Genomic DNA, 24,669 nt, shown 5'->3' with positions numbered 1-24,669 from the left:
TCCCAATTGCATGTTTCGATGCTCATGATTTTAATCACTGGATTGTCTGGTCCAGACTCGATTATTTACAGACCGCCGTCATACAGCTGGAATATTGCTGAGTGCGGCGTTAAACAACAAACCAACCAACCAACATGTGGTACCGATTTGACAGTGCCATGACTTGTGCATGAGAGCACAAAAGCGAAATCCGTTTGCGGTCCTTCCTGGTTATATAGTTTATTAGTTGCACGTTTTACTTAAACTCTCAGTGGGAATACCTGTCGTGCATGACTTGGTCCCCGTTTGCGAACACCTTATCACGCATGCGACAAAGATAAGTACTCGCAAAAACGGTTATATTCAGTACGGGAGTGAAACCCTAAGAGGCACCCATTGTTTAACATCATTTCATTTATGTCACGTCGTATCAGCTGGATGTGGGAGGAAAACACAAAGCAGGCCTCAGACATTTTCAACATTGGTTCCACCAACGAGCACGGGTATGCTGCTTTCGAAACACGAAAAATAAACAGGGCGAACCGTGATTCGATTGATAAACAACTTACCCATGTTCCATGTCGTCATTCACGTGTATTATGGTTTGATGGCATTAAGTGTGATGGCTGCTGCACTCCCCAAACCCCCACCCCCACCCCCACCCCCTCACCTAGTGCAGGTCTGGACGGTGATGGCGTTGATGTCCTCCTTCAGCAGCGAGACGGTCACATCAAATGTTGGCTCCTCCACCTCATCTTCAACGTTGAAGAACACGGCGACCTGAACGGCATATAAGGCATTTAAACATTACAACCTCATGACTAGGTGTATCAAAACTCATATTAAAGAAAAATACCTTGCAACAATTACATGGCCCTGTTTAATTCATTGTTATGTTTTTGCACCATTCCAGCAATATCATGGCGGGGAATTCGGCTGTACATATTGTGGGGAATCGAACCTGGACCCTCGGCGTGTCGAGCGAACACTTTAACCAGCAAGCTACCCTACCTCCCTAATTGTTTTTGTCTGAAGTAAACAGTAACACGAAAACTAAAAGTTGCTGACGAAAAACGAAGAATAAGGCAGTCTTGACGGAGCAAATCGTTGTACTAATAATAATTACAAATGCTGCTTACAAACTGCGACTACGTTCTGGTCACATCCCAGCTACCCTGATGTTTTCTCAGTATTAGTACTTACCAGGGGGGCACAGGTGGCCCAGTTGTCTAAGGCGCCGCGATTCGCTGTGCAGAGTTGCGTCCCTTGGGTACGCCAGAAACCTATGATTGTGGGTTCGAATCCCGGTTCGCCCCGATTATGTTTCTAGGTTTTTCAGCACCATACCCGTGCTCGTGGGTTTCACCGAGGTAGTTAACGTCTGAGACCTGCATCACTTCGGGCTTTCCTCCCACATTAAGCTGACACGCCGCGATATAACTGGAATACTGTTAAAAGCGGCGTTAACCCCAACTCACTCACTCACTCACCAGGGAACCATATCATTACATGGTAACTACATCGGGATAACGGGTCATAAACCCATGCTTGTCTTATGAAGGAACTTAATGGATATTCTCGAAGGTAGCGTGTCATCGTCCCGAAGGCGTGGATCGCTGCTCGCAGTATTAATCACTGGTTTGTCTGGTCCAGACTCGACTAGTTACATGCCGCCGTCGTATTGCTGGAGTATTGATGCGTTCAGCGTTAAACAAAAAAACGCAACAAAATAAACATTGAATGTCAACGTTTCAATCAACGATACACATACCTCAACGAGAGCGATGCCATTTCCTGTGGCCTCAACATTGACATTATCGGGAATGGATGGTAGCTGGAGAAAATATAAAAACGGAAATATGTGAAGAACTTTAAATACTGAAAACTGTCTGAAAGAAAAATGCAAAAGGTTTGAATGTATGATACATACTGGGGCCCTCTTACACAAAACGATCACAGCGCTACTACTATAGCAACAAGATGGGAGTGATGCGTGTATAACTGGAGAAAATATGAAACCGGAAATATGTGAAGAACTGAAAACATTGAAAACTGTCTGAAATCAAATCGAAAAATGTTCGTGTGTATGATATATACCTGTCCCCGTTCCACAAAGCGACTATCGTAAGTCTATGTTAAGGTTTGGATCAATGATCGTAGCGCTGAGATAGTTTTTATGGAACTGGGCCCTGTGTTAGGTGCATTTTGTGTGTAAGAATGTTTGTAACGTAGCAGTGAAAAGTGTTTCTTAGTGTGGTCGCAAACCCTGTCACGTAATATCACGCACAGAAACCTTGGAAGCAATTGAAATAGTAGTCGAATAACGCTTGCCATGGAAGAGTTACAAAATATCTTTAGATTACCTGTATATACATTTATTCAGTAAATGGTGATCGGCGTTCTTCTAGGTTGATACACATACCTGAAGAACTGTGCATGTCATACCTGGATAAATGATGAAGATGCAGAGGCTGTGTGCGCGAGGTGATGTGTATTGACATTCTAGTGCGTGTACGGTACATGTCGCTGAATGTACGGATGCGCATATAACTGTCTCTGCACGTACGGTGCGCGTAACTCCCGCTGCATGTACGGATGCGCATATAACTGTCTCTGCACGTACGGTGCGCGTAACTCCCGCTGCATGTACGGGTGCGTGTATAGGTCCGCTTCGTGTACGATACGTGTTAAATCGCCGCTGTGTGCACAGATGCGCATATAACTTTTCCTTTCCTTTGCGTGTTTACTTCCCCTGCGTGTACGGTGCGCGTTTGCTTCCCCAGCGTGTACGGTGCGTGTTTACTTCCCCTGCGTGTACGTTGCGCGTTTACTTCCCCTGCGTGTACGGTGCGCGTTTACTTCCTCTGCGTGTACGATGCGCGTTTACTTCCTCTGCGTGTACGATGCGCGTTTACTTCCTCTGCGTGTACGATGCGCGTTTACTTCCTCTGCGTGTACGGTGCGTGTTTACTTCCCCTGCGTGTACGGTGCCTGTTTACTTCCCCTGCGTGTACGGTGTGCGTTTAACTGCTACTGCTTGTACGGTGCTTGTTTACTTCCTCTGCGTGTACGGTGCTTGTTTACTTCCTCTGCGTGTACGATGCGCGTTTACTTCCTCTGCGTGTACGATGCGCGTTTACTTCCTCTGCGTGTACGGTGCGTGTTTACTTCCCCTGCGTGTACGGTGCCTGTTTACTTCCCCTGCGTGTACGGTGCGCGTTTAACTGCTGCTGCTTGTACGGTGCTTGTTTACTTCCTCTGCGTGTACGGTGCGTGTTTACTTCCTCTGCGTGTACGGTGCGCGTTTACTTCCTCTGCGTGTACGGTGCGCGTTTACTTCCTCTGCGTGTTCGGTGCGCGTTTAACTGCTGCTGCGTTTACGGTGCGTGATTACTTTCACTGCGTGCACGGTGCGTGTTTACTTCCCCAGCGTGTACGGTGCGTGTTTACTTCCACTGCGTATAAGGTGCGCGTTCAACTCCGCTGCGTGTACGGTGCGTGTTTACTTCCACTGCGTTTACGGTGCATGTTATCTGCCGCTGTATGTACGTTGCGCATTTAACTCCGCTGCGTGTACGGGTGCGTATTGGAACGCCGATACTCACATCGACACTCTGGAGCACGAGCGCGTTGTTCTGGTTGACGGAGAATTGGTGGCTGAAGCTGCCACTGCTCACTGTCACCTGGATGTCGAAGTTGTTGGAGTACGCCATCTTGGCGAACTCAGACAGAGCCTGCAAGGCCATTACCGTATCCTGGAAAAATATCAATGTTCCACAGTCGTAAAACAGTTTGTTGTGGATGCAGAGCAATTCATGAACATACTCTATTAAATGTATTTAAACCTTCATATAAATTTGTTTTTAAAAACGAATATTTCCACAGATAATCACCATATGGCCAAGTAGCGACATTGATAAAACTAAAACTTTTTCTCCCTAGAATGTGCTTCATGAACCGAGCACAAATAGAAAAACAAAGGTTGGTCCTGAAGAAGCAACCCAGTTACGTATCTTAGTATATTTGAATGAGTCTTGTTGTGCGGGAGTTGTTATTAGTATATAGGGGGCGGTCGGGTAGCCTAGGGGTTAAAGCGTTCGCTAGTCACGTCGAAGACCCGGGTTCGATTCCCGACATGGGTACAATGTGTGAAGCCCATTTCTGGTGTCCCTCGCCGTGATATTGCTGGAATATTGCTAAAAGCGGCGTAAAACCATACTCACTCACTATTAGTATATACTTGTAATGTTGATTGTAAGTGGCACAGATTGAATGAAGCGAAGCGCTCATACAATATCTCGTCGCCCACCTGCGCGGAAGTGTTAATTAGAGTTACCTCCCTTGGTGTGTATCGACGAACACCGGACATCTTTGCTCATTCGAGAAGATGTGATAGTTCCTAGAAGGCTGGCGTTACTTATAAAAGAGCGAGGCCAGGGCGATTCGAGGCCTATGTACTTGTCCAGTGCGGACAGGATAGCTCTATGAAAACACTGGCTTTCTGCCAGCCAGATTGTACCTGAGTGGACGCGAATCCACCGTGAGGGTTACGCTGAGATGCCAACCACTTCATGATGTTCAGACCGCCATTGAAGTCATCCCTTTCCGCGAATGTTAGCAGCGCGTATGACGTCATCTCGATGTCGATGGCATTTTTGGGCGATGGTGGCCTCCAATAACGGTGGGACTCAGTAGACCTTTTTTCGGGACGGTGCCAATATTTGAGACCATCTACAAGAATTCGTAAGTGATCTTTCAGTAATATCACAAAATACCAGCTTAATGTGGAGGCAAGCAGAAAGTAAAGCAGGCCGAGAATTTACAACCTTGTATACACCCACAAGGTGTTACTGTCACTGCATGTGACGTATAACTGCTTAAAACATTGTTCTGGTTATATCGTGGAGTGACAGTGTGTCAGTGTGGCAGAAAATACCAAATACAGTCATCTACGGTTAACGAACTCAAAGGGACCACTTATTTTAGTTCGTCATAACCGTAGTACGTTAAAAGCATATATACAGCATATATACAACAAATGGCCGGGACTAAAAAATGAGTTCGTTATATCAGTCAGTTCGTTATAAACGTGTTCGTTATAACCGAAGTTTACAAAGTATCATCATCTTGACACATCTGGGATTCGAAACAACCAGGAGCGGATACAGTATCCAAAGGGAAGCAACCCTGCATAGCGAAATGTCGCCTGGACATTTGAAGGAAGCAGTGAACGTTATCAAAATGTTGAAAAAAATGGCGACCTTTACCCTTAACAATAGCATGAGAGTTCAATGTATCAAACAAAGAGTCGGCCTTGTTGCTGCCGGCCAGTTGTAGGGCATAGGTCATGATGGCTAGAGCGTAGTCATCTGTTGGGGTCTCATTCTCCAGGAAACGAACTGCCTTCGTGGTTGCCTTACGAATCCGCTGCTGAACAGCCTGTTTTATAAAGAAAATCCATACAAAGTGCATGTGTAAGACAAGATGTTTGTTTACAGTACAGTTTATTCATAATGGGTAGATATATTGAGGATCGTCCCAGTATGATAGAACTGGTCCCCAATAACCTATGCTTGTCGTTGGAGTAGACTGAAATATATCGGTCGTCAATGGTGCAATGTTGCCCCAAAGGCCTAGATCGTTGATTCTGTCTTCAGTGTCTGGTTTGCCTAATCCAGGTTATTTCAGGCCTTCAAGATAAAAGTTGAATACTGCTGACTGCAGCGTTAAACATGATTCATTCATTCATTCATTCATTCATTCATTCATTCATTCATTCATTCATTCAAGCAAACAAAGTATGATTGTATTATATCTACAAATGTCTTGAAATGACAAACCCGTGGAAGGTCGTTGTTCTCCAGCAAGGCGATGAGGACGTAGGCCGTCAGTGATACGCCTTTTCCCGCTCCTCCCTGGATAAGATGAGATAATTCAACTGGTGTTGTGCTAGGTTGTTAATCTCCACAATGTATACTCTCCAAAAAAGTAGGGGATCGTGAAATATAAATGTTCGTGTATCATCGGTCGTGGGAAGAAAGATTAGGTCAGAATTTGAAAGACTGACTGCCAGAGATTGAACGATTTTGGAACCTAAACAAAACACACCCGAAACACTGCATGTGGACCATGCACTTCCTCCGTGGGTAGGGGGCATTCTTGGTTTTAACTATTCAGGGGAAGGTCGTCACATCGCGCTGAGCCATTGTTCTATTGTTGATTTTCATTATCCACTGTAACAGGTACGCTCTCTACTCTTAGTTTGATGCTGTATTAGCGATCAGATTATCTGCAACGTGATAAACGCCTAAGGGCTATTGACTTGCTTCAACCTGATAGAACTCGGCGAGAGGTAGCCAGTATGTATGTGCAATAAGTCCAATGATTAATCAGAAACCAGGCGTTAAGAAATCGAGAACAAACAGCCAATCAAGTCACTGTTCACTTGCGCCAGCCACCGACTTCAGTTCGGCGACCACGTGTTGAACCACGAGTACACATCGACATATTCTAGCCAGACGTCAATAGTGTTAAAAGCGTAGAAACTTGGGAAATCATCAGCAAAACATCCGCAACACAAAGGCCAGCCATCAGTCTTGACCAAAGACAACAACAATGGCAACAATGAAGCAAAGTCTGTCACCAGGCCGATGAGAGAGGAGTGATATCCCTTATCTTAATATACACGTTACATGTTACATTAGCCTTGCCCAGCCTACGCTTAAGCATCATTGGTCATTTGTTGATCCGGAAAAGAATTCACATCGCTTTAACACATAAATATGGAATAAAGCAGATCTGTTTTGGTGGTGTAGTTTCGATTCAAGAGGGTTTAAAGAATGACACTCTCTCTGTACTCACAGTGAGCGCTTTGTGGCTGATGGTTCCAGGTTCAGGGAAGGAGCCATCTGCCTTCTGTCTCGCAATCATCCAGTCGATGGCTCTGGTCAGTACTTCATCGTCGATGAAGGTGTATGGTTTAGCTTGGTGGAACGTCTTTACGACAAACGCTGTCAGCCTGGAGGTAGAGTCATTGGTGTAGTTGCAAATTGGCATAAAAGCATCACTTACCAATTACTGATCCCCCAAAGAGTTCATTGCTCGCTTTCTTGTCTTGTTCTTCAACTGCGCCATTGCCATTCACCATTGACAATGTTCTCACCATATCAACTTACGGAACTTACCACATGCTGCCAGATGGATCACTTTCACCAAACGCACTGAAGGAGCCATCCTTGTGCTGGTAGGTCAGCTCTCTCTGGTATCCTGGAGGAGATTGGGAGACTGAGTTTGAAATGGGCTTGCCAGTCGTTGTGTGCCTATTTTCGGCAGCTCAACCCAATGTTATTGCATATGAAGTTGCATGCGGGAATATAGCAACTCAAGTGCATTATGGTTGGCGGTAACAGGGTGATTTACGATAACGTGATCAATAACACATTTCCAGGAGGCAACAAAGAATAAACAGTATTGTGACGCTTCACTCAGTTATCAAAAGGTTTACGAACTTTGTTTCAGGTGTACGGTAGGGCAAACATTAATCCTTGGACACTCATTTCTGTATAGGACTTTGAGTTTGTAATATTCTATCACTAAGATAAGGGGTGATAGGTAGGCCAGTCAAGTGTTTGACTCCAACCGTGTATCTCTCCCAACAATGCCTACAATCTAATTCGGGAGGTACCACGACATACCAGATTCCATGTACTTGACTGCCTTGTCTTCTATGTCTCCTGTCAGCTGATTGGTTGCTGTCAGATAGTTGGTGACGAAGACATCCGGGGCCAACCCCACCATCGTCTGCTCGCCACATCCGGTAGGCATGCGCAGAAGACTGTCTAGACCATTCACTGTTGGCCCCATGAGGTCGCCTAGGTGACAATATGATATTGTTTTATAAGCACAATAGTAAACGTCATTTCTGTATGGGGTACTATTTATTTGATATATTTTTAATGTCTTCTTTCTTTTTTTTCTTTAAAAAAACGTTATTTGTTTTTGAACGAAAGCATTTTTTTTCAAATAGTGATTCTACCACGTGTTCCCGAAAAGGTGTGCGTATCCTGCCCAGCCAGTGATGACCGTAACAAGCACTTGCAACGACAATTTAAGTGTGAACAAACACGGGTCACAGGTCAAAACGAGGAATTGCATCGGACATCATTTTTGTCACTGACGCGTCAAATTTGGAAATGTCCTCCACATGTCTGTCACAAAACGTTTTTCACGCTTTACTGAGGCTTGAATGTTGTAACCCTATCAGCGGCATGACCCCCTTGGAAATGTTCGTGGAAGGATCTTGGTGGATTTCTCCTCAAAAGTTGTGAAATGTTGACACGAAAGGCTAGAGCTGCGGGAATAATGCTCGACATAAAGGGAAAGTTGACTATTCGAAAAGAGAAGGTATCTCTATTGTTATAAAGTGATGCAGATATTTTTGTCACTCTGATTTTGTTTGCACAGATATCAATATGAAGCAGATGAGGCGGTCTCACGGAAGCTTTTATTTCTAGCTCAGGTGGATAAATCAGTGGAAGGAAATGGGCTATTTGACCATTATTGAACGAAATCAGATATTTGATATACCTTCAGCTTAAGAATCACAAAAACCAGCTTGAGATTTATATGTGTATTAAACATGGTGGGAGTAGAACGCATGATGTTAAATATCATACACACCGAAAGGACATAAAATGAATAGGAGATGGCGGTCCATCTTAAGCAACGTTGCAACTAACCCACTGCGGTGATCCTAGCACTCTGTGATCCTGGTACGACGTTCTGAGGCAGCGTGATGGGCACAGACTTGGAGAAACTGGTGGCCTCCTTCAGGTCAATCAGGACAGGGACATTGTACTCTTTCGGGGTTCCCTCTGGCTGAAGAGAGATTATGAATACATGCTTGAACATTGTAATCTTTCGCGGTTTCTTCAGGCGGAAGAGTGATTAGATATGCATGTTGGAACATTGTATTGTTTTTGTGTTCCTGCAGGCTGGAGAGTGATTGTGAATATGTGTTGGAACATTGTATTATTTAGGATCTCCTTCAGGCTGAAGAGAGATGATGTTGTAAACATACATGCTCGTTTCACCAAAACGTGATCTGTTTGTGCAGGGTGTCACCGGTGGAGTAGGATACACTCATCTTTTCAAGAACACTCGGTGTCAGCACTATTTGATAGTGATTCATGAAGGAATGCTCAGGAAATAGTCGGAATCTTACAATGGACTTTGCTTTTAGATGCCAGTTATTATGATTATAGAAAAGCTGCTGTCGCTTTTAATAATTATTATGCACCTGGGCTGTTTCGAGCTTGTGTCAGCTGTAAAGGACTTCACCTGTGAGGACATACCTAACCGTAGCACAAACATCTGATGCCATCATTGTTAGTTGATTCGTGAATTTATGACAGATTACATTTTGTTCATGCGATAGTAATGAAGATGAATATATCAACATTGTATAGTTACTTAATAAATATTAATGTTACTTAAATACCGTACAGTGTCCATCAAGTAACTTTTGAAATCAGATACTGTCAACAGTAAACAACTGACGAATAAGAGTGTGAGTTGTGTTTAACGCCGCTTTTAACAGTATTCCAGTCAGGCGTGTCAGCTTAATGTGGGAGGAAAGCCCCAAGTGATGCAGGTCTCAGACGTTTACCACTTCGGTGAAACCCCACAACGAGCACGGGTATGGTGTTGACAAACCTAGAATCATAATCGGGGCGAACCTTGATTCGAACCCACAATCATAGATTTCTGGCGTGCCCAAGGGACGCAACTCTGTACAGCATATTGCGGCGCCTTAGACGACTGGGCCACCCATGCCCCCGTGACGAATAAGAAGTAAGCTATTCAGAGGATAGTTGTGGGCGCCTGGTATGCAATGGAACTGTACCGTCCTATATGTAGGTGACATTAGCCCATTAATATCATATTGAATTTTTACCACGAGGCAAGTTGTTTTGGGAATCAAGCAAACACAAGACAGAGACAACCATTGGACTTACCTCGACCAGGAGCTGTCTCTTGACGGCGTCAGCAGCGAGGGTGGATCGGGCGGAGACGGTCAGGTCGATCTTACCCAGGGTGGCGGGGACGATGGGGAAGTAGACTGAGGTGGCGCCTCCTGCTTTCACCTGGGTTAGTAAAGTTATGACTGAAATATTGCTTTTCTTGAACATCATCAGAAGGAATTGTCATTGATCATATGAATAAAGTCGACGTGCACTGCAAATTAAAGTGCACTGCAAATTGTTAAATCTTTTTTTTAACAATATTGTTACATTAAGATAGTATACCAAGCAGCATGGTTTGCAACAAACTGTACTTGTCACATACAACCTGTATGTGTCACTAAGTAAACAAATATATCACACCACTAGTCACTGCTCTCACTCTCACTCTCACTCTCACTACCACTACTTTGATCGAAATATGACTCTCTTTACCGAATCTGTACCCCGTAGGTTGAGATGGCAATGTGTGTGTGCATCTTTTAGCGCATCATGAGGCCGATTGGGTTGTATATTCCCTAAGGAGCTGAGAATTTAATTGGAATGCACACCAAATCATTGACCGGATTATGAATATATGTACTCGTAGCTCCATGAGCACCCAGCAGCGGGTGGATTCGGCGCGTTAAAGATGTTCTTCAATAATAATAATAATAATAATAATAATAATAGAAACTGCTTACGTGAACTCTCTGACTCTGATCTTCCGATTCTGTTCGTTCACGACCGTTGCCACTGACAACGACATTTCTGTATTCACCAGATTTAGGCAGGGTCACAACAGCCTAAAACAGACTCTGCGTATATTGAATTTGAAGACGGCACCTTAGTGGATTAATAGAAGCATTAGAGTTTAATTAAAATACTGGCCTCGTATGGATTTTCGTCTTCATCTATACATGAAGTTAAAACATTAGCATAAAGCATTGAAGACGATGGTTTGGACTGGCCTAACACTGGAAGCAACAACTAATAATGTCCTATCTATTACTCACGTCGACGTCCTGGGTGAGGTAGTTAAAGACGATAACCTGGACTGGCCTTACACTGGAAGCAACAACTAATAATATCCTATCTATTACTCACGTCGACATCCTGGGTGAGGTAGTTAAAGACGATGGCCTGGACTGGCCTAACACTGGAAGCAATAACTTATAATGTCCTATCTATTACTCACGTCGATATCCTAGGTGAGATAGTTGAAGACGATGGCCTGGACTGGCCTAACACTGGAAGCAACAACTAAAAATGTCCTATCTACAAGTATTACTCACGTCGACGTCCTGGGTGAGGTAGTTGAAGACGATGGCCTGGACTGGCCTAACACTGGAAGCAACAACTAAACATGTCCTATCTATTACTCACGTCGACGTCCTGGGTGAGGTAGTTGAAGACGATGGCCTGGACTGGCCTAACACTGGAAGCAACAACTAATAATGTCCTATCTATTACTCACGTCGACGTCCTGGGTGAGGTAGTTAAAGACGATAACCTGGACTGGCCTTACACTGGAAGCAACAACTAATAATATCCTATCTATTACTCACGTCGACATCCTGGGTGAGGTAGTTAAAGACGATGGCCTGGACTGGCCTAACACTGGAAGCAATAACTTATAATGTCCTATCTATTACTCACGTCGATATCCTAGGTGAGATAGTTGAAGACGATGGCCTGGACTGGCCTAACACTGGAAGCAACAACTAAACATGTCCTATCTACCAGTATTACTCACGTCGACGTCCTGGGTGAGGTAGTTGAAGACGATGGCCTGGACTGGCCTAACACTGGAAGCAACAACTAAACATGTCCTATCTATTACTCACGTCGACGTCCTGGGTGAGGTAGTTGAGGACGATGGCCTGGACTGGCCTAACACTGGAAGCAACAACTAAACATGTCCTATCTATTACTCACGTCGACGTCCTGGGTGAGGTAGTTGAAGACGATGGCCTGGACTGGCCTAACACTGGAAGCAACAACTAAACATGTCCTATCTATTACTCACGTCGACGTCCTGGGTGAGGTAGTTGAAGACGATGGCCTGGACTGGCCTAACACTGGAAGCAACAACTAATAATGTCCTATCTATTACTCACGTCGACGTCCTGGGTGAGGTAGTTAAAGACGATAACCTGGACTGGCCTTACACTGGAAGCAACAACTAATAATATCCTATCTATTACTCACGTCGACATCCTGGGTGAGGTAGTTAAAGACGATGGCCTGGACTGGCCTAACACTGGAAGCAATAACTTATAATGTCCTATCTATTACTCACGTCGATATCCTAGGTGAGATAGTTGAAGACGATGGCCTGGACTGGCCTAACACTGGAAGCAACAACTAAACATGTCCTATCTACAAGTATTACTCACGTCGACGTCCTGGGTGAGGTAGTTGAAGACGATGGCCTGGACTGGCCTAACACTGGAAGCAACAACTAAACATGTCCTATCTATTACTCACGTCGATATCCTAGGTGAGGTAGTTGAAGAAGATGGCCTGAACTGGCCTTACACTGGAAGCAACAACTAAACATGTCCTATCTATTACTCACGTTCACGTCCTTGGTGAGGTAGTTAAAGACGATAACCTGGACTGGCCTTACACTGGCAGCAACAACTAATAATATCCTATCTATTACTCACGTCGACATCCTGGGTGAGGTAGTTAAAGACGATGGCCTGGACTGGCCTAACACTGGAAGCAATAACTTATAATGTCCTATCTATTACTCACGTCGATATCCTAGGTGAGGTAGTTGAAGAAGATGGCCTGAACTGGCCTTACACTGGAAGCAACAACTAAACATGTCCTATCTATTACTCACGTTCACGTCCTTGGTGAGGTAGTTAAAGACGATGGCCTGGACTGGCCTAACACTGGAAGCAATAACTTATAATGTCCTATCTATTACTCACGTCGATATCCTAGGTGAGATAGTTGAAGACGATGGCCTGGACTGGCCTAACACTGGAAGCAACAACTAAAAATGTCCTATCTACCAGTATTACTCACATCGACGTCCTGGGTGAGGTAGTTGAAGACGATGGCCTGGACTGGCCTAACACTGGAAACAACAACTAAACATGTCCTATCTATTACTCACGTCGACATACTGGGTGAGGTAGTTGAGGACGATGGCCTGGACTGGCCTAACACTGGAAGCAATAACTAAACATGTCCTATCTATTACTCACGTCGACATACTGGGTGAGGTAGTTGAGGACGATGGCCTGGACTGGCCTAACAATGGAAGCAACAACTAAACATGTCCTATCTATTACTCACGTCGACATACTGGGTGAGGTAGTTGAGGACGATGGCCTGGACTGGCCTTACACTGGAAGCAACAACTAAACATGTCCTATCTATTACTCACGTCGACGTAGTTGAAGACGATGGCCTGGACTGGCCTAACAATGGAAGCAACAACTGAACATGTCCTATCTACTAGTATTACTCACGTCGACGTCCTGGGTGAGGTAGTTGAAGACGATGGCCTGGAGAGCCAGCTGTTCCCCTCGCGTCACGGAGTAGGGCAGGTTGAGGCTCACGAAGAAGGGGCGGAACACTCGGATCTTGACATAGACATCATGTGTAAGTGTGTGAAAATGTCATAAAGTTAATACATTCGATAAAGGCCAGAACACTAGGGTCACTAGAAAACATCATCACTTCTTTGGTGCGTGAGTGAACAAGAAATTCCAGATAAACCGTATTCCTATCTAAAAACACAATTCCAAACCCAAGAAATAGTCTTTACAATATCATATCATATAATAAGTGTATATACCGCACTTACCCAGATATTTGTATCTGCCGAAATGCGTTTTTTTAACGCAGCCTTCACGTATTTCAGTTACATCACAGAGTGCGAGCTTGATAGGGAAAGAAAGTCTGACGTTTTCCACCAACGAGCACAGGTATTACTCACATACGGTAGATTAGAACAGTGCTTCTTAGTTCGTGAAAAAACATTTTGACATCATCCTTTCACATTCTAGTCAGTCAAATAGCCATACATATCAACTCTTGTGTAATATTGTATCATTACTCGTAATGGGATCAAGCTGTTGAATTAACCAGTCGTCTTCTAAAACCCCAGACAAGAAGGCCATTGGAAAAAAACATATCTAGATCGTTGAAGTTCAATACAGACCGTCAGCCCATTATTGCTTGAACCGTTCATGAATTACCTGAATTTGTGAGATGTGAAATAGGTTTTCACATCCTGGTGACAAGTGCATAAGCATCGGCTTACATTTTATTAAGTTTTTTTTATAGTGTTCAGAACTTGGTCACACATGTGAGTGTGTGAGTTGGGTTTAACGCCGCTTTTAACAGTATTCCAGTTATATCGCGGCGTGTCAGCTTAATGTGGGAGGGAAGCCCGAAGTGATGCAGGTCTAAGACGTTTACCACTTCGGTGAAACCCCTGAGCACGGGTATGGTGCTGGCAAACCTAGAAACATAATCGGGGCGAACCGGGATTCGCAGCGCCTTAGACGACTGGGCTACCCGTGCCCCCTTGTCATTTTTGAAGAGTCTACACATTTAGACAAATATATTAATATAAAATGGTTAACTTTCATGGAGAAAATATCCTAAAAGGTGAAAACCATTTCTGATGGCATTTACCCTTTGTTGTCGTCATGCCCTATGGAGAAGTAGCGATACGGTCACATTGATGTATACAGACCATACACTGTTGCCGGGGTAGTAGTATATAATAATAGCCAAATAAAGATGTATTCCACAAATTTAATGGGTTATATACACTAGGGTTGGGACAATTCGAACCCACAATCATAGGTTTCTGGCGTGCCCAAGGGACGAACTCTTCACAGCGAATCGCGGCGCCTTAGACGACTGGGCCACCCATGCCCCCAAAGCGATGAATGAAGAATCATATGAACGGATCAATGGATAATGTGTAGATATATATATATGAATGTATGGATCAGATGATAAAAAGTATCATTTTCACAAAATATTGAATTACCTTTAGTGTTATACTTTTGGGTTGATCTGAAATAAAGCTTTTATGAAGCTTTTCGCACTGTGACTTACCTTAATCTTAACTGGTGGGCAGCTTGGCATGGTCATAGTTATTGTCGCACGTGGCCTTTTCACCGAATGTGACTATTTCATAATCGCAGTAATGATAAATATGTGACACGTGTGCAATCCCGCACACCAGCCAGTGACACATGGTAACTCGTTGTCCAGGATTACGTTACTGCTAGGTATATAGGTATGTTACAAGTGTACAATCCCGCACACCAGCCAGTGACACATGGTAACTCATTGTCCAGGATTATGTTACTGCTAGGTATATAGGTATGTTACAAGTGTACAATCCCGCACACCAGCCAGTGACACATGGTAACTCATTGTCCAGGATTACGTTACTGCTAGGTATGTTACAAGTGTACAATCCCGCACACCAGCCAGTGACACATGGTAACTCATTGTCCAGGATTACGTTACTGCTAGGTATGTTACAAGTGTACAATCCCGCACACCAGCCATGCCAGTGACACATGGTAACTCATTGTCCAGGATTACGTTACTGCTAGGTATATAGGTATGTTACAAGTATACAATCCCGCACACCAGCCAGTGACACATGGCAACTCATTGTCCAGGATTATATTACTGCTAGGTATGTTACAAGTGTGCAATCCCGCACACAAGCCAGTGACACATGGTAACTCATTGTCCAGGATTACGTTACTGCTAGGTATATAGGTATGTTACAAGTATACAATCCCGCACACCAGCCAGTGACACATGGTAACTCATTGTCCAGGATTATGTTACTGCTATGTATATAGGTATGTTACAAGTGTACAATCCCGCACACCAGCCAGTGACACATGGTAACTCATTGTCCAGGATTATATTACTGCTAGGTATGTTACAAGTGTACAATCCCGCACACCAGCCAGTGACACATGGTAACTCATTGTCCAGGATTATGTTACTGCTAGGTATGTTACAAGTGTACAATCCCGCACACCAGCCAGTGACACATGGTACTCATTGTCCAGGATTATGTTACTGCTAGGTATGTTACAAGTGTACAATCCCGCACACCAGCCAGTGACTCATGGTAACTCATTGTCCAGGATTATGTTACTGCTAGGTATGTTACAAGTGTACAATCCCGCACACCAGCCAGTGACACATGGTAACTCATTGTCCAGGATTATATTACTGCTAGGTATATAGGTATGTTACAAGTGTACAATCCCGCACACCAGCCAGTGACACATGGTAACTCATTGTCCACGATTATGTTACTCCTAGGTATATTTGAAGTTCAAGGTTTAACAGAGATATACCTTGGCTGAGGTTGGTGCAATTCCAAGGCCGCTCTGACTGTTGACGGCGAAGGCGCTGGCCACCCAAGACGTGATGGTGTCTGGCACTGTTGTTGAGATGACGGCTTTGCCATCGGCACTGTGGTATTAAATACTAGTGATGAACACAACCAATAGAGGCGACATCAGCTTATGACAATACTCAACCAAACACATACTTGCAGCATTATCAGCATAGTTACTTGGTGAAAATATGTCTCTTCTACATTGGTGGAACACTTTAATCTAATGTGGACTAGTGGACCATTATCAAATGGTATACTAGTATTACAGAATGAAACGAATTTTTGGCTGATTGCAAAGAGGTGGGATGGTGAGGTGAAATGGGTTTAACGTCGCGTCCAAGATTATTGCACTTATATAGCGAAGTGCATGCACGTGTGTGTTGGTGTGGCTGCTTGTATTAGTCCGGTTTATGCCAATTTATAGTGTAGCCCACAGAGATACCATGCTGCAGTTTAACATGAATATCCCACTCAGACACAGTATACTGACTCCGAGCCGACCAATCCTTGTGTTAGCCCCTAAACGCCGAGCGCCAGACAGGAAAACAACAAGTACCATCTTTTAACGTCTTTTGGTATGACGGGGATCGAACTCCGGAACTTCCGCTCTCCTGTCGGACGCTCTACCACTAGACCACGGAGGCGGTTGATTGCAAATAAAAATTGAAAGCGGATGAGTTTGTGTGTGCTCTTTTGCAATATCCCAGCCTTATTCGTGATGGGGACTCGCTCTCATGCTGGTCCTTGGCGTGAACAGCTGACGTTGTAACCATCAGGTGCCACCACTCTGAGACATAAGCTGTTGGTTCCTTGTTTTTTTTCTTCTAAATACCCGTTGTCTTTGCCGGCTGTTACTAAACTCACTCACCCACGCAATCAATGTAGACAAACTGAACGCATACATACGATTCCACTTCCCATATCTACCTCACTGTCTGGTTTTGCCATAGCCATGTTTCCGGAAATTCTGTCCTGATTCGTTCCACCTCTTTGAGCCTACCAGCTGAAGCATATCCTCCGGCATATCCACCAGAATTAGAATTTCCTCCTCCTCTTCCTCCACGTGGGCCTGCGCCACCACCCCTAGCAGCTTCGAATTGAAATTCACAATACCGACAGCCATCTGGTTGATAAAGGGCAAGAGAGGGATGAAAATAAATCAAAAACCAAAACAGGACGAAACGTGGGCATATAAAGATCACATTGCTATAGTCCAGCGTTCTTCTGATGTATGATGCATACAGACTAAGCCCCAGTGCCGTTCCTTTGTTGGTGATAATATCGCTAACAAGATATTTTCAATTGAAAATCAAACATATGATAAAATCAACTGAGAAGTATAGATATGTATGTGTATGCTCCTCGGCTTATGTATGTATGCATATATGGTTGTATGTTAGTATGTTGCTATGCAAATATTTTGGTATGTATGTATGCTGTTATGTATGTATGTATGTATGTATGTATGTATGTATGTATGTATGTATGTATGTATGTATGTATGTATGTATGTATGTATGTATGTATGTATGTATGTATGTATGTATGTATGCATGCATGCATGCACGTCCGTATGTAAGTATGTTGGTATGCATGTATGTTGGTATGTATGTATGTATGTATGTATGTATGTATGTATGCATGCATGCATGCACGTCCGTATGTAAGTATGTTGGTATGCATGTATGTTGGTATGTATGTATGTTGGAATATATGTACGTATGTATGTTTGTATGTTGGTATACAAAGTATTTAAGTATGTTGGTATGTATATTGGTATGCATGTAGGTTGGTACGCACGTATGTTGGTATGACTGTTTGTTGGTATGTACATGTGCCACAGGTATTCTTCTGTATACTGAAAAGTACCCCAACCACAATCAGAGGGCATAGAATGAGCTCTAGCTTGACTTATGTATGGCACTTGAATGTGGACGAGTCTTTTCTGCAATATGCAGAAACTGTTCCTTCGCAGACTGTTACGTAGTGTACACTAAACTGGCGTCCCAACGGCTACCTGACGCGTCATCTCGTTCCAAGCTGAGGTACATATGTCCATTCCAGTTTGGTCAGGGAATACTTCGGAATATATCTGTAGTTCTCTAAACGACAACGACCTCGTCAGCATGACTTACAGTTTCTGGGGCGTTGGTACACAAGCGCGTCAGTCATCACGACAACTCCAGAGTTCTGGAAAGAACACATGTACATATTTTAAGGTCAGTGCCTTTGAGGAAAAATTTATTTCAAGTACCTGCAGTAGCATAGCAAAGAGAAACAACCACTGTTCACGTTACAATCCGCGTTAATCCATAACTTTGTCGTTGCAAAGGAAATCATCCGCTTTGACGAAGTACGACACTAACGAACCATGGTACGGAGTAATGTCCCTTTGTGTATACAATTTCCAACAGTAAACTCCAGGACGACGTGCCATAGGATTAGCGGCGTCCGGAGTTACATATTAATTCTGTAAAACATGTGATGTTGTATTCATTCTAGAACATCCGTCCAACTGTTGTGGAGCGACAGAATATCAACGGTTTGTCGCCTACAGTTTCAAGTCTAATATCATCTGGATATGAAATCAAACACACCATCAAAACAGGTTCTTGTAAGCCATTGAGAAATAGAAAAGAATGTTTAGAATTTCTAGAGAGAACCTTTTCCATTTATTACATGAATGAATGAAGCTGTTAACAGTAAAACCTCGTTAATCCGGACTAAACGGTCCAATTTAAGAGAATACAGAGTAATGACCAATGTATACTTTCATAGACGTTACCAAGGTTCTCATACCATATACGACATAATTCATAACTAATCGGTATTTCAGACGTATTTTGACGAGGACGTTTGAAATCTTTATATCATATCAAAATCTATCGACAACAGGGGAAAGGAAAATAACCCGTAAAATAATAGAGTTGTACATTAAAAACAGGTTGAAGAATCCTAAAGATGCTGCTATTAAACAACGGTACCGCATACAAATGGGGGTACAGATCACCAGCAACCAGCCTCAGTACAGTGGTACCTGCAAGGTTCACATAGTTTCTTTAAGCTGAGATTTTTGTCAAGTTTAGCCGAAAATAAGAGATACAAATTTGTCGAGATGAAAACAATTGCGGACATATTTGGTGTTGTGATGATAATAATCCGACAACAAGGAAACTATGGCTACATGCCTTGAAGATCTCGTTGGCATCAGATCCTCCGTAGTAAGTAGGGTATCCCCATCCACCCCAAGGTGGACTCGACCTCTTGCGCCGGCGACGGCCGCGGCGGCCAATCCGCCCTCCTCCTCGCCCCCCAAATGGAATTTCACCTATTCCTTCGTCATAAAAGTCAATGGAGTTATAGGACTTGAGTTCGCTGATAACCTACAAGCAGCAAATGTATTCTCATCATAATTCAGGTCATACTGCATAAGATCTAGTTGCGAGTACACGTCGTACACACCTGTTACGTTTAAACGATCCATTGTGCCACGAATGGACAAATGGTGGTCAGTTATCCATGCCTAAATCATCTTGATGTACGCTAAGCATTGATGGAAGTATGTATAATTTTGACATTCTATTGAATGACTCGAACCCTATTTACGGACATGTTATCGTCATCCTGGGCCACAGGGGCACGTAAGAGAACGGTGTGAAACAAACAATTAAATATGTTCAAATATTGGTACAATCCTTAAATCCTTAAACGTGTGAGTCGACATCCGTTAGACCTTGTCGGACCTTCACCTACCTGAGATTGTGTGATGTCATTTCCGGACTTGAGGAGGAGGACGCTCTGGTCTACGGCCAGGAGGTTGACCAGGGACTCGGGGTCAGCGGTGACCTGTACATTGACACTGTCACCAGGCTGGGCAGATGTCTTGTCCATGGAGATAGACACCTAGCGGACAATTTAGATCAATTGATTTGCACTGTATTAATGAGTGAGTGAGTGAGTGAGTATGGTTTTACGCCGTTCTTCAGCAATATTTCCAGCAATATCACGGGAGGTGTGTGTGTGTGGGGGGGGGGGGATGCTCCAGAATTGGGCTTCACACTTGTCGGGAATCGAACCCGGGTCTTCGGCGTAACGAGCGACCGCTTTAACCACTCGACTACCCGACCGCCCCCCAGTATAAATGAGACAATTCTTTCCTGTCTGGGATGTCACATTTCACAGGCGTTATTTTATTTTGTTTTTTTTAAATTAATTAAATTAATTAAAAACATATGACATATATACATAGACATTCAAGTAGATACCAAATGAGGCGAGTAGTCGAACACTTTGTCATAGACACACGTAGTGAGTGAGTGAGTGAGTGAGTGAGTGAGTTATGTTTAACGCGTTTTTAACAGTATTCCAATTATGTCGTATCAGCTTAATGTGGGAGGAAAGAACGGATAGGTTTCTTGCGTGACCAAGGGACGCAACTCTGCACAGCGAATCGCGGCGCCTTAGACGACTGGGCCATCCGTGCCCCCCAGAAACACGTAGAAGACAGTGAATGAGTTCAGTGTCAGCTTCATGGGATGCCTCTAAGTCCAAAAAATATATGATACCAGTGTCAAATACATCACCATCGAATAACCATTTCTTGTTTGTTTTATTTTAACCACTATCAAACATTGGTGTATACTTTCTTTTGCCCTGTGTGTTTGTGACAGGAAAGGAACTTTCAACTTTTGTTAAATTGGTTCGCTTCATTCGACTTCAGTAGCAAGTTGACTGTACCTTGTTCTTGAAAGCACCTTCCACATCAAAGCTAACGCTGTCTGTGACGATTTCCCCATCTTCTCTGACGTAATACACAATTATCCGGGCATTTGGCGCCATCTTCGGTGTCACCGTGATGGCAAATTTGAAATCTGTCTGCTGGTTTGCGTCGATTGTGCCAGTAGCCACAATGGAACCACGAGACATTATCTGGAAAGAAAGGGAACTTGCAAATTTCCGTCCCGTGGAGAAATGGTAAATATCACATGTACTTCCACAATAGAAATGGAATAACTGATTGTCATGAAAACATGAATCATTTTCGAAGGTAACTCTTTTAGCAGATATACATGTATGCATTTCCCAGTGATGGAGTATCAAATGCCTGCTGAAAAAAATCAAATAAAAATATAGGTTCCATCGAACTAATAATCATTTGGTTCATAATTAATTTTTATTTGAAAATAACCCGAAAAGCTAAAATTTGCATCTACAACTGTGTGAAAAGCGCATACCTGGTACACTAATTCGTTGACCGGTTCTGTGACTTTGACATCGAAATCCACATCGTTTCCAGCCTGCAATAAACAACCAAACATATTTACAGTGGAGTTCATAAAGGAATATCTAACTTTTATCTGTATATCTGACGAGATTGGGTACATTTGACAAAACAATCATTTTGGACGCAAATGCATAAAAGCGACAAAACCCATTCCATACGATTCCGACAATATCATAAGCATGTGTTGATGAATCACTATAGAAGTGTTATGACAACATGTATTCGCTGAAAGGTGAGCGTATCCTGCCCCACCGGTGGCACCAGTCAAAACACATGCAAAGGCAAGTAAATAAAACCTCTCCTTAGTTTTGGAATTCAGTCATGTACACGCAGGGAGAACTGAAAAGGAATCCTGACACGAATGTTGTAGTTGTACGAGCCTCTAATCGAGTCTGGGTCAGGAAGACCAGTTACCGAAAGCATGAACAGCGATGCACGCCATCTGGTGACAGAGTTTGACAACTCTTCCCAGCAAGAGGCTTTAGGGACCTGTTCTGACAAGGTTGGCGTTGTATTGGAAGTAAAATACTTACTGAAAGTTGTTGTGATTTCAGGATCAATTGGATGTAGTTGTCGCTTGGAGAGTAACTCTTGTCGATGGATTTGTAAGCCCGCACAGGACCATGATATGCCTAAAGCAGAACAAAATGTTTAAATCAAGCTATCAAGCGATCATTCCAAGCTCTGCTTAATGCCAGAACAAGGTTTACATAATTGCGTTATTTTACGTCACGCTGGTGTGTTTCCTTACTATGTTCTTGTAACTCGAGAAATCCTTTTAGAAAGTGATCATTTTAACATATGTAATAATTTGGGATTACACTTTCTAAGTAAAGTACATATTCCAGTACCATCTGGGACTCGAACCCACAATTGGGTACCAGAAATTGTTTTTCACTTTCCTCAAGAAGTGTAATGCAAAATATAACATATATTACATGTAATCATAGTTATAACACTGGTTTCGTTAAGCAAATATAGATGATATATAAATATCAACTTTGTTGAATTTATTTAACATGTAACTTCAGGTCTTCCTGCCTTTTGGTATCGCTGATCTTGTTGTTTTTTGGCACAAACGGATAAACTTTATAAGACAGAATTTGCTGAATTCTGAAATGAATTGGTTTCTCAGACATCTCAAAATCTGAATGCAACGTAAGCACATCTATCAAAATGATAGCCAGGTTGTACATGTATGTTACAACAACGACTACCATTTCATGGATTATAAGGTTGATCTTAGGTGACTAAGCACCCGAAAAAAAGTCTTAAACATAAGACCCCCCATTTGGTAACATTTTCGTTGTGAGTGAGTAAGATGGGTTTTACGCCGTTCTTTTAGCAATATTCAAGCCATATCGTGACGAGAAAAGACCACGAGCCTATCCCACCGCCTCGATTTGTTAAATGTAGTTGTTTGGGAAATATCCGACATTGATGACACGGTTAATGTGTTATAAACGTATCTTCACAATTCTGGCAATGCTCCTAGCTCCTAGCTCGGGTAGCTTAGTGGTTAAAGCGTTCGCTCGTCATGCTGAAGACCCGGGTTCGATTCCCGACATGGGTACAATGTGTAAAGCCCATTTCTGGTGTCTCCCGCCGTGATATTGCTGGAATATTGCTAAAAGCGGCGTAAAACCATACTCACTCACTCACTCACTCACTCCTAGCTCCAGAGGGGCGGTCGGGTAGCCTAGTGGTTAAAGCGTTCGCTCGTCATGCTGAAGACCTGGGTTCGATTCCCGACATGGGTACAATGTGTGGAGCCCGTTTCTGGTGTCCCCCGCCGTGATATTGCTGGAATATTGCTAAAAGCGGCGTAAAATCAAACTCACTCACTCACTCACTCCTAGCACCAGAACGTAACCTTCTTGTCAATCTAGTGAATGCGTTAAACATAAGGTAACTGATGTATTCGTACCTCGAGACTGACGCGGGTCCCATTGGTGGGGATGTTGACTTCTACAGGGACAAGTCCTGTGTCAGGAACCGAGAGGATTTTGTCTGGGAGTGAGAAGGAGGTCGTCCTGGGAAAATAGTACATCGGGGTTGTCTTCTCTTCGATCTCAGCGGTCACCCTAGTGGAAACTCGAACCTTCTGATTGCTGGCTTGGATTGGACGCCCGTCTTGTTGCTGGACTTGCAGCTGTGGAAAAGCACTACAGGAATTAAACATACCCATGATATTTCGTTTGAATCACGAAGCAAACAAATATTTGTCCAACACTGTGTGGATCATGTGGATAATGTATTATCATAAGAAATATTTCAGAAACATGAAGTCGGTTGAATTTGTACGACCACAATTTAAGTTGCGACTGATACCCTGCAAACATACTTCTTAGATTCCTTTCCCTCAAGTGTGAACTATTCTGTCCCCTCCTCCCTAAGAGAAACTAGGATTTGGCATAAACATATATCCAATAGAACCGGACTCTTTCCAAACATGGGCCTTCTGGAAGATTTCAGTTGCTGGAGCGTCTATAACATGACCTGCTCATGATTTATTATGCTTAAATGTGTTTATCCAGTGGGAACGGTACCGTTTGATCTTTTGGATTTCAAGTTTTTATAAGCATCTTAGACTGAATGAGAGAGAGAGTGATTTTATGCCACGTTTAGCAATATTCCAGCAATATCATGACGGGGTACACCAGAAATGGGTTTCGCACATTGCACCCATGTGGGGAATCGAACCTTCAGCATGACGAGCGAACGCTTTCACCACTAGGCTACCCCACAGCCCACACTACCCCACATTTTCGAAGTAAGATGTAATCTTCACAACTTCTTTGTTATACATACTCAACTACTTCTTGTCCCTTCATCTTCATCAACTTCATGAAAAAGCGGAAGTAGTAGCCTTAAAGCTTTGTTGTGTTATGTTATAAAGAAGTTATCCATAATACTTCTTGTTATGGGATTTTTACTGTACAATAGAATTAATAAAAATAAAAGCAACATACCCCTTCCATATCCAA

General features: G+C 43.3%; 1 protein-coding gene across 1 annotated transcript in view; it reads right to left on the bottom strand.

Moving 5' to 3' along the window:
- Positions 1 to 24,669, bottom strand: part of LOC139450537 (CD109 antigen-like) — a 42,446-nt gene that overhangs the window by 5,953 nt on the left and 11,824 nt on the right. The window contains exons 12-33 of the mRNA XM_071232277.1: positions 23,610 to 23,834; positions 22,216 to 22,314; positions 21,633 to 21,695; positions 21,136 to 21,327; positions 20,152 to 20,301; positions 19,587 to 19,781; positions 18,534 to 18,588; positions 17,326 to 17,521; positions 16,355 to 16,472; positions 13,472 to 13,585; positions 10,685 to 10,786; positions 9,996 to 10,124; positions 8,718 to 8,856; positions 7,674 to 7,850; positions 7,164 to 7,245; positions 6,841 to 6,997; positions 5,820 to 5,894; positions 5,247 to 5,418; positions 4,499 to 4,710; positions 3,585 to 3,734; positions 1,751 to 1,813; positions 650 to 759 (exon numbers count right to left, since the gene is read on the bottom strand). Of these exons, the coding sequence (XP_071088378.1) occupies positions 650 to 759; positions 1,751 to 1,813; positions 3,585 to 3,734; positions 4,499 to 4,710; positions 5,247 to 5,418; positions 5,820 to 5,894; positions 6,841 to 6,997; positions 7,164 to 7,245; positions 7,674 to 7,850; positions 8,718 to 8,856; positions 9,996 to 10,124; positions 10,685 to 10,786; positions 13,472 to 13,585; positions 16,355 to 16,472; positions 17,326 to 17,521; positions 18,534 to 18,588; positions 19,587 to 19,781; positions 20,152 to 20,301; positions 21,136 to 21,327; positions 21,633 to 21,695; positions 22,216 to 22,314; positions 23,610 to 23,834 (2,975 nt within the window). The remainder of the gene's footprint in view (positions 1 to 649; positions 760 to 1,750; positions 1,814 to 3,584; positions 3,735 to 4,498; positions 4,711 to 5,246; positions 5,419 to 5,819; positions 5,895 to 6,840; positions 6,998 to 7,163; positions 7,246 to 7,673; positions 7,851 to 8,717; positions 8,857 to 9,995; positions 10,125 to 10,684; positions 10,787 to 13,471; positions 13,586 to 16,354; positions 16,473 to 17,325; positions 17,522 to 18,533; positions 18,589 to 19,586; positions 19,782 to 20,151; positions 20,302 to 21,135; positions 21,328 to 21,632; positions 21,696 to 22,215; positions 22,315 to 23,609; positions 23,835 to 24,669) is intronic.

Source organism: Haliotis cracherodii, unplaced genomic scaffold (assembly GCF_022045235.1).
Source record: "Haliotis cracherodii isolate W230 unplaced genomic scaffold, xgHalCrac1.p SCAF_8, whole genome shotgun sequence".
NCBI lineage: Eukaryota > Metazoa > Mollusca > Gastropoda > Lepetellida > Haliotidae > Haliotis > Haliotis cracherodii.
The sequence above is the reverse complement of the archived record's forward strand: the minus strand, read 5'-3'. Positions and strand labels throughout refer to the sequence as shown.